The sequence below is a fragment of the Salmo trutta genome, chromosome 3, assembly GCF_901001165.1.
Source record: "Salmo trutta chromosome 3, fSalTru1.1, whole genome shotgun sequence".
Taxonomy (NCBI): Eukaryota; Metazoa; Chordata; class Actinopteri; order Salmoniformes; family Salmonidae; genus Salmo; species Salmo trutta.
Window position 1 is genome coordinate 44503025 of NC_042959.1, and position 18061 is coordinate 44521085.

Here is an 18061-nt window from a genome sequence, read left to right on the forward strand (position 1 = left end):
AGAGCTGGTGTAACTGAGTCAGGTTTGTAGGCCTCCTTGCTCACACACACACACACACACACTTTTTCAGTTCCGCCCACAAAGTTTCTATAGGATTGAGTTCAGCTTTGATGGCCACTCCAATACCTTGACTTTGTTGTCCTTAAGCCATTTTGCCACAACTTTGGAAGTATGCTTGGGGTCATTTCCATTTGGAAGACCCATTTGCGACCAAGCTTTAACTTCCTGACTGATGTCTTGAGATGTTGCTTCAATATATCCAAATCATTTTCCTTCCTCATGATGCCATGATGCCAGCCTCTCCTGCAGCAAAGCACTCCCACAACATGATGCTGCCACCCCCGTGCTTCACGGTTGGGATGGTGTTCTTCTGCTTGCAAGCCTCCCTCTTTTTCCTTCAAACATAACGATGGCCATTATGGGCAAACAGTTCTATTTTTGTTTCATCAGACCAGAGGACATTTCTCCAAAAAGTACAATCTTTGTCCCCATGTACAGTTGCAAACCGTAGTCTGGCTTTTTTATGGCGTTTTTGGAGCAGTGGCTTCTTCCTTGCTGAGCGGCCTTTCAGGTTATGTCAATATAGGACTCGTTTTACTGTGGATATAGATACTTTTGTACCCGTTTTCTCCAGCATCTTCAAAAGGTCCTTTGCTGTTGTTCTGGGATTGATTTGCACTTTTCGCACCAAAGTACGTTCATCTCTAGGAGACAGAACGCGTCTCCTTTCTGAGCGGTATGACGGCTGCGTGGTCCCATGGTGTTTATACCTGCATACTATTGTTTGTACAGATGACCGTGGTACCTTCAGGCATTTGGAAATTGCTCCCAAGGATGAACCAGACTTGTAGAGATCTACAATTTTCAGCTGATTTCTTTTGAGTTTCTCATGATGTCAAGGTAGGACTTGAAATACATCCACAGGTACACCTCCAATTGACTCAAATGATGTCAATTAGCCTATCAGAAGCTTCTAAAGCCATGACATCATTTTCTGGAATTTTCCAAGCTGTTTAAAGGCACAGTCAACTTAGTGTATGCAAACTTCTGACCCACTGGAATTGTGATACAGTGAATTATAAGTGAAATAATCTGTCTGTAAAAACAATTGTTGGAAAAATTGTGTGTCATCAAGCACAAAGTAGATGTCCTAACCGACTTGCCAAAACTATAGTTTAACAAGAAATTTGTGGAGTGGTTGAAAAACAAGTTTTAATGACTCCAACCTAAGTGTATGTAAACTTCAACTGTATGTTGTTAGATGTTACTGCACTGTCGGAGCTAGAAGCACAAGCATTTCGCTACACCCGCAATAACATCTGCTAATCACGTGTACATGACCAATAAAATTTGATTTGATTTTAACAATTCCAGACGAGACGGAGGGAAAGATGGACATAAGGCTTGTTTTGGATCGAGTGGTTTTAATACCTGAGAAGAAAAGAATGTTCTGGGCATAACAACTTTCTTATGCCTTAATCAAAACAATCTCACAACTTAATTTAATTGACTCTTATCACCCAAAGCTGTGTGTGGAAATTATAGGCTTTGTTAAAAAGGGATAATAAGAGGTCATTCAGTCGTGAAGGCCGTCGATCCCTGCTCTAAAAGCCAAAAAAACGATGTAGGCCTGAGGCAGGCGCCTGAGGCAGCATGCTGCCAGTCCTGCCAGGGCTAGAATGGACAGCCAGCCAGAACAGGACACAGGCCAGAAGCTGTCAGCAGTTTACGGCCCATTTGGACCAGCTGGTTCACACTTGCGATTGAATCTGGTGAAGTCACTCACACTCAGTCCAGAGCCAAGCAGCCAGGACATAGTTTGTTTGCCGTTCTGTTCTGTCACAACAATAACAAACCATCTGTCACCAAGGAGACAAAAAAGGCTGACAGAAGGTCATTGAGAATGCTTGAGGAAACTGAGCATAGACGTGTTGTTGTAAACACACCTCGCCTACAAACACACATCACCTGCGTCAGATGGGCTCTTTCACTCACCTGCTGCTCTGTAGAGGATCTTGGGCTCGAAGAATATGCAGGGGTTCTGATCTGCGATGCACGACAGCAGCAGTCCCTTACACTGGACCGGACCTCTGGGTATTACAACCTGGAGTGAAATACATAGATCGTAAATACATAGTGTGAAAAAGGTAATATTGTACTATCGTGCCAACCTGAACTGTTCTGGCTCGGACATTTTCTTATAAAGTTGTCCTTTTTCAGTACGGTTCCAGCAACTATTAAGGCAGTGTACCCAGGACAACAGTACAGGTTGCAAACAGAGTGTATCTGTACCAACAGAGACCATACTATTCAACTGGTACACACACACAAACAACCCAGATCCAAACAATGTGCAATTGGGTGGAAAGCAGAAGCCGGCTTCCTCTATATCTGAGCTAGACATTTGAGCCTTCTCTCACCCCTTGCGGTGTTTATTACCTTGACCTTTGAAAAAGACAAGAGGATGTTTACTGAATTGACTATGGCTATAAAGCGCTAACTGGTGCTGTGGTGCTTGGCTGCGTAGGAGAACTTTAGACTTTTATTCCTTTCATGATGGTGTGGGGGGGGTGAATCATATTTGACATTTTTAGCAAGCACTCGTTTCCCTCCGAGCGTACGTGCCTTAAAAGCCAGCTTAATCACACACGCTCACAGATCAGCCGGTTGAAACCCAGGTGACAGCACACGGCGTACAGTGACAGTGATTTATTTGAGAGTCTGTGTGCTTAATTTCCCTTTCATTTCTATGGATGTAAAGCACTATGCAGCAGCCAGCAGGGTTTGGAAATGAAGGGAGTGGGTGCATGAATAGGTCAACAGCAATTTGAGGTAGATATTTTTCTACCCTCATCAAATCAACAATTCAAACAGTCCAGTAGGTGTTTTAGCAAGGTACATACACGGAGATCGACTACACCAAAATATGTGTAATAAGCGCAGTGCAGTGAAGTGAAGAGAGAGGTTGGCTAACTGATACAGAGAGAAAGATGTGTGTGCCTTAGACCATGAAGACAGGCTCATTAAGGAAGGGGCAAGCAGTGCAGAGGTAAATAGGTTATAAGGTGCTTTAAGAGTACAGAGTACATGTGAGGTGGAGAAGTGAGTGAGTGGAGGATGGGATGGAGGGAGAGAGAGAGGGAGGGAAGGCGATAGGGATGAGTGTCTAACCTTGATGCCTGGGCAGTGGGCGAAGAAGGCCTCTGGACTCTGGGAATGGTATAGCGAGCCGTGGCCCACGCAACCCCACGGCGCCCGGATGGTGAGGTTCCCGCAGTCAAATAGGTTGCCGGAGCGATAGCGGTACTTGGCTGCTTCGTTTACAATCTGAGGGGAGACAGACAGAGATCCATAAATAATAGCATCACCACTCATCAAACTGGTCAGTCACAGCTAGACATTCATAACATTACCTCAGTCTCCCATAACGGTAAGACTTGGACCTCACACGATCGTGTAGGCTCGGCCCTAATTTATGGCTCTCTGTCGCCAGAGAAGACAATGCCCAAGGACCAGTACGACCCTTCCCACCTCCGAGGGGACAAACCTCTCCAACAGAAACCAGAGAATTGACTACTGAAATGTGTGTAAGATACCAAACATGGCTGCAATAGTGTTACTCTATAAAATAAAATACAACTTATATGGATGTATGATCTCTATGGTTACTTGCAGTTGTTCAGAGTGAACTCTGTCGACACTGTATAAAATTGTCCTACCCAGCCCACCCCCTCAGGTCATCACACATAGAAGTGACCGGCTTCCTAGGGGATTTTGGCTGGTTTGATGTGACATCTTAGTTTTACTTGCCTAGTTAAATAAATAAAAAATTAACAAAGCTTAATTCTAGGCGTATACATCCTAAGGTTAACTAACTTACAAGACAAAGCATGAACTAAATCAGACCTACTCAGGGCATGGGCCTGGGTAGCTCACAAAATAAAAATGTCTGTACAACCTTATTCCATGGGCAGGATACAGGAGAAGAGCGAGAACAACAGACCTTCATCCCATTTATACCAGCTCCATTCAAAACACATTTCAGTAGTCAATTCTCTGGTTTCTGTGGATTGGGCAACAATTGAATTTTGAATGGAGCTGGTATAAATGGGATGAAGGTATGTTGTTCTCGCTATTCTCCTGTATCCTGCCCATGGAATAAGGTTAACGGCCTTGTTCAGGGGCAGAACAACAGATTTTTACCTTGTCAGCTCGGGGATTCGATCCAGCAACCGTTCGGTTACTAGCCCAACGCTCTAACCACTAGGCTACCTGCCACCCCGGTATTGCCTTGTAACGTAAGCTTTATGCCTTGTATGTGAATCCATTCATTTTACACAGTTATTAAATAATACTTGCTTTGATATTCGCTTATCATGACAATTCCATAATACTTGATTTCACAAATCTTTACTATAATGTTAAATGGAGTCAGATAAACATTTTAATTAGGCCAATTGCATTGTCTTATTACGGGTCGCATGTGAGGTATATACACTGAGTGCACAAAATACTGAGAACACCTGCTCTTTCCATGACAGACTGACGAAGTGAATCCAGGTGAAAGCTATGATCGACCACTTATTGATGTCACTTGTTACATCCACTTCAAAATCAGTGTAGATGAAGGGAACAAGTTAAAAAATTATTTTTAAGCCTTGAGACATGGATTGTTTATGAGTGCCATTCAGAGGGTGAATGGGCAATACAAAATATTTAAGTGCCTCTGAACGGGGTATGGTAGGAATTAGAGGTCGACCGATTATGATTTTTCAACGCCGATTACGATACCAATTATTGGGGGGCCAAAAATCGATGCCGATTAATCGGCCGATTTTTCCCATTTATTTATTTGTAATAATGACAATTACAACAATACTGAATGAACACTTATTTTAACTTAATATAATACATCAATAAAATCAATTTAGCCTCAAATAAATAATGAAACATGTTCAATTTGGTTTAAATAATGCAAAAACAAAGTGTTGGAGAAGAAAGTAAAGGTGCAATATGTGCCATGTTAAAAAGCTAACGTTTAAGTTCCTTGCTCAGAACATGAGAACATATGAAAGCTGGTGGTTCCTTTTAACACGAGTCTTCAATATTCCCAGGTAAGATGTTTTAGGTTGTAGTTATTATAGGACTATTTCACTCTATATGATTTGCATTTCATATACCTTTGACTATTGGATGTTCTTATAGGCACTTTAGTATTGCCAGTGTAACAGTATAGCTTCCGTCCCTCTCCTCGCTCCTACCTGGGCTTGAACCAGGAACACCGACAAAAGTCACCCTCAAAGCAGCGTTACCCATGTAGAGCAAGGGGAAACAACTACTCCAAGTCTCAGAGCGAGTGACGTTTGAAACGCTATTAGCGCGCACCCGGCTAACTAGCTAGACATTTCACATCGGTTACACCAGCCTCATCTTGGTAGTTGATAGGCTTGAAGTCATAAACAGCGCAATGCATTGCGAAGGGCTGCTGGCAAAACGCACAAAAGTGCTATTTTGAATGAGCTCAGTCAGACTGCTCTATCAAATCATAGACTTAATTATAACATAATAACACACAGAAACACGAGCCTTAGGTAATTAATATGGTCGAATCCGGAAACTATCATCTTGAAAACAAAACGTTATTCCTGTTACATTGCACAACCTTCAGTGTTATGTCATAATTACGTAAAATTCAGGCAAATTAGTTCGCAACGAGCCAGGCGGCCCAAACTGTTGCATATACCCTGACTGCGTGCAATGAACGCAAAATGACACAATTTCACCTGGTTAATATTGCCTGCTAACCTGGATTTCTTTTAGCTAAATATGCAGGTTTAAAAATATATACTTCTGTGTATTAATTTTAAGAAAGGTATTGATGTTTATGGTTAGGTACAGTCGTGCAACGATTGTGCTTTTTTCGCAAATGCGCTTTTGTTAAATCATCCCCCGTTTGGCGAAGGAAGAAATCATCCCCCGTTTGTTAGGAAGAAATAGTCTTCACAGTTCGCAACGAGCCAGGCGGCCAAACTGCTGCATATACCCTGACTCTGTTTGCAAGAGAAGTGACACATTTTCCCTAGTTAAAATAAATTCATGTTAGCAGGCAATATTAACTAAATATGCAGGTTTAAAAATATATACTTGTGTATTGATTTTAAGAAAGGCATTGATGTTTATGGTTGGAGCAACGTGTACCTAAGCGATTATATGCAACGCAGGACAGGCTAGATAAACTAGTAATATCATCAACCATGTGTAGATAACTAGTGATTATGATTGATTGATTGTTTTTTATAAGATAAGTTTAATGCTAGCTAGCAACTTACCTTGGCTTCTTACTGCATTCGCGTGACCTCGTGGAGTGTAATGTAAAGCAGGTGGTTAGAGCGTTGGACTAGTTAACCGTAAGGTTGCAAGATTGAATCCCTGAGCTGACAAGGTAAAAATCTGTCGTTCTGCCCCTGAACAAGGCAGTTAACCCACCGTTCTAGGCCATCATTGAAAATAAGAATGTGTTCTTAACTGACTTGCCTAGTTAAATAAAAGTCCAAAAAAAAATATTAAAACAAAATAATATTGGCCAAATCGGCATCCAAAAACACCGATTTCCGATTGTTATGAAAACTTGAAATCGGCCCTAATTAAATCGGCCAATCCGATTAATCGGTCGACCTCTAGTAGGAATTGCCAGGTGCATCGGTTTATGTCAAGAACTGCAACGCTGCTGGGTTTCATGCTCAACAGCTTCCCGTGTGTATCAAGAATAGTCCACCACCCAAAGGACATCCAGCCAACTTGACAACTGTGGGAAGCATTGGAGTCAACATGGGCCAGCATCCCTGTAGAACGCTTTTGACACCTTGTAGATTCCATCCCCCGACAAATTGAGTCCGCTGAGGGCACCTCAATATAAAAAAAGTGTTCTTAATGAGTATATATAATATTTATATACACTCATTAAGAACACCTTTTTTTTTATATTGAGGCGCCCATACATACACACACACTGGATTCAGAAATTATTCAGACCAATTGACTTTCTCCACATTTTTTCCCCCTCATCAATCTCAAATCAAATTTTATTTGTCACATGCGCCGAAGACAACAGGTGTAGACCTTACAGTGAAATGCTTACCTACAAGCCAACAATGTAGTTCAAAAAATTGCAAAGAAAATATTTACTAACTAAAGGGAAAAAAATAAAAAGTAACAAAATAACAATAATGAGGCTATATACACGGGGTACCGGTACTAAGTCAATGTGCGGAGTACAGGATAGTTGAGGTAATTTGTATATGTAGGTAGGGGTAAAGTGACTATTTATAGATAAACAGTGAGTAGCAGCAGTGTAAAAACAAAGGGGTTGTCAATGTAAATAGTCCAGGTGGCCATTTGACACACACAATACCCCATAATGACAAAGCAAAAAGGAGGTCATTTGTTTTGTAAATGTTTTAAAAATAAAAAAATTGAAATATGATATTTACATAAGTATTCAGACCCTTTACTTTGTTGAAGCACCTTTGGTAGCGATTACAGCCTCGAGTCTTCTTGGGTATGACGCTACAAGCTTGGCACACCTGTATTTGGGGAGTTTCTCCCATTCTTCTCTGCAGATCCTCTCAAGCGCTGACAGGTTGGATGGGGAGCGTTGCTGCACAGTTATTTTCAGGTCTTTCCAGCGATGTTCGATCGGGTTCAAGTCCGGGCTCTGGCTGGGCCACTCAAGGACATTCAGAGACTTGTTCCGAAGCCACTCCTGCGCTGTCTTGGCTGTGTACTTAGGGTTGTTGTCCAGTTGGAAGGTGAACCTTAACCTGCTCAGGAACTCAGACTGGGGTGTTCATCAAGGTTCTCTCTGTACTTTTCTCAGTTCATCTTTCCCTCGATCCTGACTAGTCTCCTATTCACCTGCCGCTGAAAAACATCCCCACAGCATGATGCTGCCATCACCATGCTTCACTGTAGGGATGTTGTCAGGTTTCCTCCAGACGTGACGCTTGGCATTCAGGCCAAAGTGTTCAATCTTTGGTTTCTTTAGACCGAAGAACCTTGTTTCTAATGGTCGGAGTCCTTCAGGTGCCTTTTGGCAAACTGCAAGTGGGCTGTCATTTGCCTTTTACTGAGGAGTGGCTTCCGTCTGGCCACTCTACCATAAAGGCCTGATTGGTGGAGTGCTGCAGAGATGGTTGTCCTTCTGGAAGGTTCTCCCATCTCAACAGAGGAACTCTGGAATGTTGTCAGAGTGACCATCAGGTTCTTGGACACTGGTGGTGTCCAAGGCTCTATTGGACACCACCAGTGTCTAATATTCAGGTAGACAATTCTTTCTTGATTTTATGCATCTCTGGGGGCCATTTTGGACTCCCTCGTTTTAATTGAGAGTACAGAGAGAGGAGTGTGTGTGTGTGTGTGTGACTCAACGCGCCTGGCGCTATGTGTATGCCATTTTGCTCTGTAGCAATATGGCAGCAGTCTGAAATATCTCATTCTCAACATTCAGCGTTTTTTCGGTTGCCTTGACAAGGGAGGGAAACTCATTGGTCTTTGGGATGCGGATATGCTGCCTGGAAACGAGTGCCAGCATAACAGACAAGGCCGGATAGTGAACCCGCACACACTTTCCAGGTCAGTGCATTAAAACCCCATTGCTATCTTCTGAGGTAGACTCGCTACCCTAGTGTTTTCTTTGAGCAAATTTTTACAGTGAGGGAGACATAGTTCGGGCAGATTTCCGGTGTCAATTTCCGGTCTTTCAAACAACAGCTGTGCTATTTAGAGTGGAAATGCGTCAGCAGATAGCGTTAAAAGCTAGTGTGTGGTTGGCATCTGGCCAAATTGCACCTCAATTATAATGTTTAGCTTTTTTGACAGCATTTGATTACAACTTGATAGTGTGAAAGCCTAATCACTTATGAGCAGAGAACTCACTAGGGAAAATATTATATTTGCACAAGATTGACATGGATGCAGATGAGGCAGGTGTTTGTTGGTGGGTGAAAACATATATGCATGAGTGAAGCAGAAATGGGAAATGGATCCCAGTAGTCCCTGATCAAATCTGTTCCCGTCACACAAGAGGCTGGGCTATGACGATAACAAATAAAACCATCTGCTTAAGCAAACAATTTACTGAGAAATTACACTTCATGCACAGAGCGCAGTCAGACTGGCTCACCTGGTCGAAGGCAGGGTAAATGTAGTCGGCAAACTGGATCTCAGCGATGGCCGTGGCGCCGGCAACTGCCGCACCGATTCCAAATCCCACAATGCCTTGCTCACACAGAGGAGTGTTGAAGACACGGTCTTTACCTGGAGAGAGAAAGAGGGGAGAGGGTTACTCAGTTATCTACCAAGGGGGCTGATGACAACAAATAACAGCACACCCATATCAACCAAAGGAAAGTTAATGCTGTGCATTGCTGACTAATCACTTCAAAAACATCCACTCATTCCTTTTCAATTAGGGATGAAATCCAAGCAAAATACAGTGTAATAGGGCCAGGGCACATGATGGACGACAAGGTTGTCAGTCGCCCCCCTACCCAACACTTGCTTCATAAGTGTGTTTAATCATTGCAGTGTCTCCTTAAAATAGCATCCAGACTTAAAATAAGTTAAGTGACATTCAGAGAGAGGGGGAGAGAGAGGACTCCTCCTCAACTGGAGCAAATTAGGCTGTGTTGCACTAAAAAGCTCTAGTCTGAATAATAAACAAAAACTATTTTTCCATCCAGCACTCTATAATCTTGACCGGGAGCCGCAGGACTGGGGCTCTACATTTTGGGAGGAATGTTATTTTGGTTCCCTTGCTTTGTTTAATTGCCAAGAAGCAAGTATTTTCTTTCATTGATCCCTCCGAACCTCGTTTCTGTCCTTACCGCAAGTGCCCACTTTTCACCACAAACCGGACACCATTAGAGCACTACAAGCCCTCAGAAATGAAGAATTAGGCCAACCTGTCAGTCAAATCAGAATCCTGTGTACTTGTAAAACACAGCCAGAGTATACAACAAATAAACCTGGTGGTCAATGAGTGACACAGTGAGCTCCAAACGTATTGGGGACAGTGAGAATGTTTTGTTGTCATTTTGGCTTTGTAATCCAGAACTTTGTATTTGAAATGATACAATGACTAGGGTGTTACACAAGTGCAGACTGTCAGCTTTAATTTGAGGGTATTTTCATCCATATCGGGTGAAGCGTTTAGAAATGACAGTGCTTTTTACAGTCCCCCTATTTTAGGGGACCACAAATTCACTTGTGTATTAAAGTAGTCAAAAGTTTAGTATTTGATTCTATATTCCTAGCATGCAAGGATTACATCAAGCGTGACTCTACAAACTTGATGGATGCATTTTCTGTTTGTTTTTGGTTGTGTTACAGATGATGTATTATGTCATTTTGGAGTCACTTCTACATTAATGTGGATGCTACCATGATTACGGATAGTCCTGAATGAATCGTGAATAATGATGAGTGACAATGTTAGACGCACAAATATCATACCCTCAAGACATGCTAACCTCTGACCACTACATTTAGCATTTTTTGGTGGGGTATGATATTTTTGCGTCTCACATTCTCACTCATTAATGTGGAAGTGTTCATAAACATTCTATTCTTATTTACAATAAAAGTGACTCCAAAATGACACAATACATTATTTACCATTAATTTCAATTGGGCACAAACTAATCTGAAACACGACCAAAACATACAGCAAATGCATCCAACAAGTTTGTAGAGTCACAAGCCTGATTTAATCATTGCATGCCAGGAATATGGGATCAAACACAAAACTTTTGACTACTTTAATACACATAAGTGAATTTGTCCCAATACTTTTGGTTCCACAAATATTGTGTCACTGTCCAAACACTTTTGGAGCTCACATTTGATGAATATGCACTGCGCTTGCACATGTTTGAGGCATCTATTAGCTAGTCATTCATGATAGACTCATTTTCATTTAGGAGAAATAGAAAGACCGAGGTCAAAGTGGCTAGTCGTTTCCAGGTGAACGGCGCAGAAGACACTTCCTGTGCGCACGCTACTCAGTGGCGGAGTAACGCATCCCTGGGGTGAATGAGTCAGTCAGCCACACAAATAGAGATCAGGATACTTCCCATAAACCTGCATGCAGTATAATGGTAGAGAGAGAGAGGGATAATAAAAAATAAAAAATCCCTCTCCGCCCTTAGATGAGATTAAAAATAATGATCCTTAGCAGAAGGTCAACACATCTGACGTCAACGACAACAAAAGACAGCAGAGAGGGAGACGTGCATTGGCTTTTCCAAAACCTAATCATATATTTCCACCTAGCCAGGGGTGAATCATGACTGGGTTCATTATGGAGATGAGGGTAAAGTATTCTACATTATGAGGAGGCAGCACACAAAAGATATAATGGCCATTTCAAAACCTGCGCATTTGTAGCAGCAGTACACCCGCACAAGTTAATCCATTATGTCAACTGTGCAATGAATAGCCTAACAGTATGCATGGGCATAGCTGACAAAAATGATTACTACTATATGAAAAAAGTTTCTGTAGAAATGTGTCTCCTTGTGATCAACAATTGTAAGCAAGCACAGCTATGTCAGGAGTATCACACACGTGCAAACTAACACACAATTTTGGAGTTTTGACCAATAGGTGTACGCACACACACGCTTGGGAGTTTTGACCAACAAGGGCATGAAAATGGTCCTCGGCTGCCATCTGGTGGCATCACAATGTCATTAACATTAATCAGCACAAACATACTGATATATTTAACATCCTGATATATTTGTCTAAAATGGTAAGGGGAAAGAATTCAGCCTCTTACCATATTTGTCTCGGAGACCCACGGTACAACGGAATACTCCACCAAAGGCGACGTCCTCCCCAAAGATGACTGAAGCACAGATACATCTCATATTGACACAGTAACACATAAACCTAATATTTCAAAATTGCATGTCTTTCAAGATATTGATGAATACATTAAATTACAATCCAGACCAGTTTTATTACCTGCGGTGGGGTCGCTGGCGAGAGTGTTGTCCAAGGCACTGGTCACAGACTGAAATAAGTTCATCTTTGCAGTGGGGCCTACAAGAAGTTGGGAGAATTTTATTGAGCGATTAAATTGCCACCAAACAAACTATTTGAATTCCATATTTTTTCATTTGTATCTAGATATTGAATTTGTAATGTACAGATGGAATCGTTTAATTCATAAATTGAACTTGTATTTAATTTTAAACTGAATGAATATTGCATTCAGATTTCAAATTCAATTTAGGTTAATAGTAAAATTCTATATTTATATAATCAGTTTCAATATGGTAAATATCGCATTCATTGTATGTGTACCAAGTTCAAACTATAATTTCCAGTTTCATATATTCAACTTTTCAGACGCATTTCAAGGTTCTAGTCTGACCTTTTTTTTTTTAACAAGGAACACATGAGCGCCTAAGTTGAAAAATGTAAGCACACAAAAAAGGTATTTAGGAGAACAATGAAAAATATAACATTTTTCTAGCCGCACTGGCACTCCCTAAATTTTTACTTCAGGGTGCACAGCAAAATATTTGCCGCCTATACGAGTAAACATGTCGCACTTTAGCGTTCAGATTGGTTATTTTAAATGAATTTGGAGAACGGAATTTGCAGAGACAACATTCTGGTACTTTGCCAGCAAGGAATGCTAGAGGAGAAGAGACAGAATCAAATGCTGTGTTAAATTGGCTTCAGAAACTGCCAGAAACCCATGTTGCCAATTATTTTAATGATAACTTAATTGGCAAAGTGGGCAAACTTAGGCAGGAAATGCCAACAACAAACAGTGAGCCATCATACTCATACATAAAAAGACAAATATTGAAAGAAAAGCAATGTAAGTCGGAATATTAGTAAAGTTAGTGTGGGAGAGGTGGAAACAATATTGTTATCGATCAATAATGACAAACCTGGCATTGACAACTTTGATGGAAAGCTGCTGAGGATGGTAGCTCACTCTACAGCAACTCCTGTGTGTCATGTCTTTAAATCGGAGCCAAGAGGAAAGTCTGTCCTCAGGCCTGGAGGGAAGCCAAAGTAATTCCGCAACCCAAGAGTGGTAAAGCGGCCTTTTTCTGGTTAACAGCAGACCTATCAGCTTGCTACCAACTCTCAGCAAACTGTTGGAAAACATTGTGTGTGTTTGACCAAATACAACTCCATTTCTCTGTAAACAAATTAACAACAGACTTTCAGCATGCTTATTGAGAAGGGCACACGACATGTGCTGCACTGAAGAATGACTGAAGATTGGATGAAAGAAATTTACAACAGGAAGATAGTGGGAGCTGAACTGCTAGATACATTTGAAGTCGGAAGATTACAAACACCTTAGCCAAATACATTTAAACTCAGGTTTCACAATTGGTGACATTTAATCATAGTAAAAATTCCCTGTCCTAGGTCAGTTAGGATCAACACTTTATTTTAAGAATGTGAAATGTCAAAATAATAGTAGAGAATGATTTATTTCAGCTTTTATTTCTTTCATCACATTCCCAGTGGGTCAGAAGTTTACATACACTCAATTAGTATTTGGCAGCATTGCCTTTAAATGTTTAACTTGGGTCAAATGTTTCAGGTAGCCTTCCACAAGCTTCCCACAATAAGTTGAGTGAATTTTGGCCCATTCCTCCTGACAGAGCTGGTGTAACTGAGTCAGGTTTGTAGGCCTCCTTGCTCGCATACACTTTTGAAGTTCTGCCCACACATTTTCTATAGGATTGAGGTCAGGGCTTTGTGATGGCCACTCCAATACCTTGACCTTGTTGTCCTTAAGCCATTTTGCCACAACTTTGGAAGTATGCTTGGGGTCATTGTCCATTTGGAAGAGCCATTTGCGACCAAGCTTTAACTTCCTGACTGATGTCTTGAGATGTTGCTTCAATATATCCACATAATTCCCCCCCCCCCCTCCTCATGATGCCATCTATTTTGTGAAGTGCACCAGTCTCTCCTGCAGCAAAGCAACCCCACAACATGATTCTGCCAACCCCGTGCTTCACGGTTGGGATGGAGTTCTTCGGCTTGCCAGCGTCCCCCTCAAAACATAACAGTGGTCATTACGGACAAACAGTTCTATATTTGTTTCATCAGACCAGAGGACATTTCTCCAAAAAGTACGATCTTTGTCCCCATGTGCAGTTGCACACCGTAGTCTGGCTTTATGGCGGTTTAGGAGCAGTGGCTTCCTCCTTGCTGAGCGGCCTTTCAGGTTATGTCAAAATAGGACTCGTTTTACTGTGGATATAGATACTTTTGTACCCGTTTCCTAAAGCATCTTCACAAGGTCCTTCGCTGTTGTTCTGGGATTGATTTGCACTTTCGCACCAAAGTACGTTCATCTCTAGGAGACAGAACGTGTCTTCTTCCTGAGCGGTATGACAGCTGCATGGTCCCATGATGTTTATACTTCCATACTATTGTTTGTACAGATGAATGTGGTACCTTCAGGCGTTTGGAAATTGCTCCCAAGGATGAACCAGACTTGTGGAGATCTACAATTATTTTCTGAGCTCTTGGCTGATTTCTTTTGATTTTCCCATGATGTCAAGCAGAGGCACTGAGTTTGAAGGTCGGCCTTCAAATACATCCACATGTACACCTCCAATTGACTCAAATGGTGTCAATTAGCCTATCAGAAGATTCTAAAGCCATGACATCATTTTCTGGAATTTACCAAGCTGTTTAAAGGTACAGTCAACTTAGTGTACGTAAACTTGTGACCCACTGGAATTGTGATACAGGGAATTATAAGTGAAATAATCTGTCTGTAAACAATTGTTGGAAAAATTACTTGTGTCATGCACAAAGTAGATGTACTAACCGACTTGCCAAAACTATAGTTTGTTAACAAGAAATGTGTGGAGTTGTTGAAAAACGTGTTTTAAATGACTCCAACCTAAGTGTATGTAAACTTCCAACTTCAACTGTATCATTGCAGCCTTTGATATTGACAATAACCGGTTGTTGAGAAAACATACAGTACCAATCAAAAGTTGACACAACTACTCATTCAAGGGTTTTTCTTTATTTTGTACTATTTTCTACATTGTAGAATAGTGAAGACATCAAAACTATGATATAACACATATGGAATCATGTAGTAACCAAAAAAAAAAGTGTTAAATCAATATATTTTTTATACTTGAGATTCTTCAAATAGCCACCCTTTGCCTTGATGACAGCTTTGCACACTCTTGCCATTTTCTTCTTAACCAGCTTCACCAGGAATGCTTTTCCAAAAGTCTTCAAGGAGTTCCCACATATGCTGAGCACTTGTTGGCTGCTTTTCCTTCACTCCGTGGTCCAACTCATCATAATTGGGTTGAGGTCAGGTGATTGTGGAGGCCAGGTCATCTGATGCAGTACTCCATCACTCTCCTTCTTGGTCAAATAGCCCTACAAACCAGATGGGATGGCGTATCACTGCAGAATGCTGTTAAGTGTGCCTTGAATTCTAAATAAATCAGAGAGTACACCAGCAAAAGCACCCACACACCTCCTCCTCCATGCTTCATGGTGGGAACCACACATGCGGAGATCATCCATTTCACCTACTCTGCATCTCACAAAGACACAGTGGCTGGAACCAAAGTTCAAATTTTAGATTTTATCAGACCAAATTACAGACTTTCACCAGTCTAATGTCCATTGCTCGTGTTTCCTGGCCCAAGCAAGTCTCATCTTCTTATTGGTGTCCTTTAGTAGTGGTTTCTTTTCACCAATTTGACCATGAAGGCCTGATTCACGCAGTCTACTCTGAACAGTTGATGTTGAGATGTGTCCGTTACTTGAACGCTGTAAAGTATTTATTTGGGCTGTAATCTGAGGTGCAGTTTACTCTAATTAATTTATCCTCTGCAGCAGAGATAACTCTGGGTCTTCCTTTCCTGTGGCAGTCCTAATGAGAGCCAGTTTCATCATTGCGCTTGATGGTTTTTGCGACAGCACTTGAAGAAACTTTCAAAGTTCTTGAAATTTTCCAGATTGACTGACCTTCATGTCTTAAAGTAATGGACTGTCGTTTCTATTTGCTTATTTGAGCTGTTCTTGCCATAATATGGACTTGGTATTTTACCAAATAGGGCTGTATTTGTATACGTCTTAAGAAAATAAATTCCACTAATTAACAAGGCACACCTGTTAATTGAAATGCATTCCAGGTGACTACCTCATGAAGCTGGTTGAGAGAATGCCAAGAGTGTGAAAAGCTGTCATCAAGGCAAAGGGTGGCTACTATGAAGAATCTCAAATATAAAATATATTTTGATTTGTTTAACACTTTTTTGGTTCCTACATGATTCCATGTGTTATTTCATAGTTTTGATGTCTTGACTATTATTCCACAATGTAGAAAATAATCAAAATAAAGAAAAACCCTTGAATGACTAGATGTGTCCGAACTTTTAACTGGTACTGTATGTGTTACGGCTTTTCAGAGCTTTCTTTAAAATGGAAGCTTCTCTAATGTCAAACATGTAAAGTGTGGTGTACCGCAGGGCAGCGCTCGAGCCCTCTACTCTTTCTATTTTTATCAATAACCTGCCACTGGCATTAAAACAAAGCATGTGTGTCAACGTATGCTGCTGATTCAACCATATACGCATCAGCAACCCCAGATAATGAAGCCACTGAAACCCTTAACAAAGAGCTGCAGTCTGTTTTGGAATGGGTGGCCAGAAATAAACTGGTCCTGAACATCTCTAAAATTAAAAGCATTATATAATTCCCTAAGTTCTAGACCTCAGCTGAATCTGGTAATGAATGGTGTGGCTGTTGAGGAGACTAAATTACTTGGTGTTACCGTCGATTGTAAACTGTCATGGTCAAAACATAGATTTAAAGGTTGTAAAGGTGGGGAGAGGTCTGTTCGTAATAAAGAGATGTTCTGCTTATTTTTGACCCCACACTCCACAATGCAATTCCTGCAGGCTCTAGTTTTATCTTGATTATTGTCCAGTCATATGGTTAAGTGCTGCAAAGAAAGAAATGGTTAAGCTGCAGCTGGCACGTCTTGCACTTCATTGTAATCAGAGGGCTAATATAAATACTATGCTTACCAGTCTCGCTTAGCTAAGAGTTGAGGAAAGACTGACTGCGTCACTTTTTGTTTCTTTAAGAAACATTGTGTTGGAAATTCCAAATTGATTGCATAGTCAACTTACACACACTTACCCCACCAGACATGCCACCATGGATATTTTCGCGGTCCCCAGGTCCAGAACAAATTCAAGGAAACGTACAGTATTATACACAGCCATGAATGCATGGAACTCCCTTCCATCTTATATAGCGCAAGTGAATAGCAAACCTGGTCAACAAAAAAAAAATACACTGCTCAAAAAAATAAAAGGGAACACTAAAATAACACTTCCTAGATCTGAATGAAAGAAATAATCTTATTAAATACTTTTTTCTTTACATAGTTGAATGTGCTGACAACAAAATCACACAAAAATAATCAATGGAAATCCAATTTATCAACCCATGGAGGTCTGGATTTGGAGTCACACTCAAAATTAAAGTGGAAAACCACACTACAGGCTGATCCAACTTTGATGTAATGTCCTTAAAACAAGTCAAAATGAGGCTCAGTAGTGTGTGTGGCCTCCACGTGCCTGTATGACCTCCCTACAACGCCTGGGCATGCTCCTGATGAGGTGGCGGATGGTCTCCTGAGGGATCTCCTCCCAGACCTGGACTAAAGCATCTGCCAACTCCTGGACAGTCTGTGGTGCAACGTGGCATTGGTGGATGGAGCGAGACATGATGTCCCAGATGTGCTCAATTGGATTCAGGTCTGGGGAACGGGCAGGCCAGTCCATAGCAACAATGCCTTCCTCTTGCAGGAACTGCTGACACACTCCAGCCACATGAGGTCTAGTATTGTCTTGCATTAAGAGGAACGCAGGGCCAACCGCACCAGCATATGGTCTCACAAGGGGTCTGAGGATCTCATCTCGGTACCTAATGGCAGTCAGGCTACCTCTGGCGAACACAT

The 18061-nt window shown here is 41.4% G+C and overlaps 1 protein-coding gene across 1 annotated transcript in view; it reads right to left on the reverse strand.

The window, feature by feature from the left end:
* LOC115175927 (2-oxoisovalerate dehydrogenase subunit beta, mitochondrial) overlaps nt 1–18061 on the reverse strand; it is a 96201-nt gene that overhangs the window by 70230 nt on the left and 7910 nt on the right. The window contains exons 2-6 of the mRNA XM_029735578.1: nt 12028–12105; nt 11840–11908; nt 9182–9315; nt 3172–3327; nt 1996–2104 (exon numbers count right to left, since the gene is read on the reverse strand). Of these exons, the coding sequence (XP_029591438.1) occupies nt 1996–2104; nt 3172–3327; nt 9182–9315; nt 11840–11908; nt 12028–12105 (546 nt within the window). The remainder of the gene's footprint in view (nt 1–1995; nt 2105–3171; nt 3328–9181; nt 9316–11839; nt 11909–12027; nt 12106–18061) is intronic.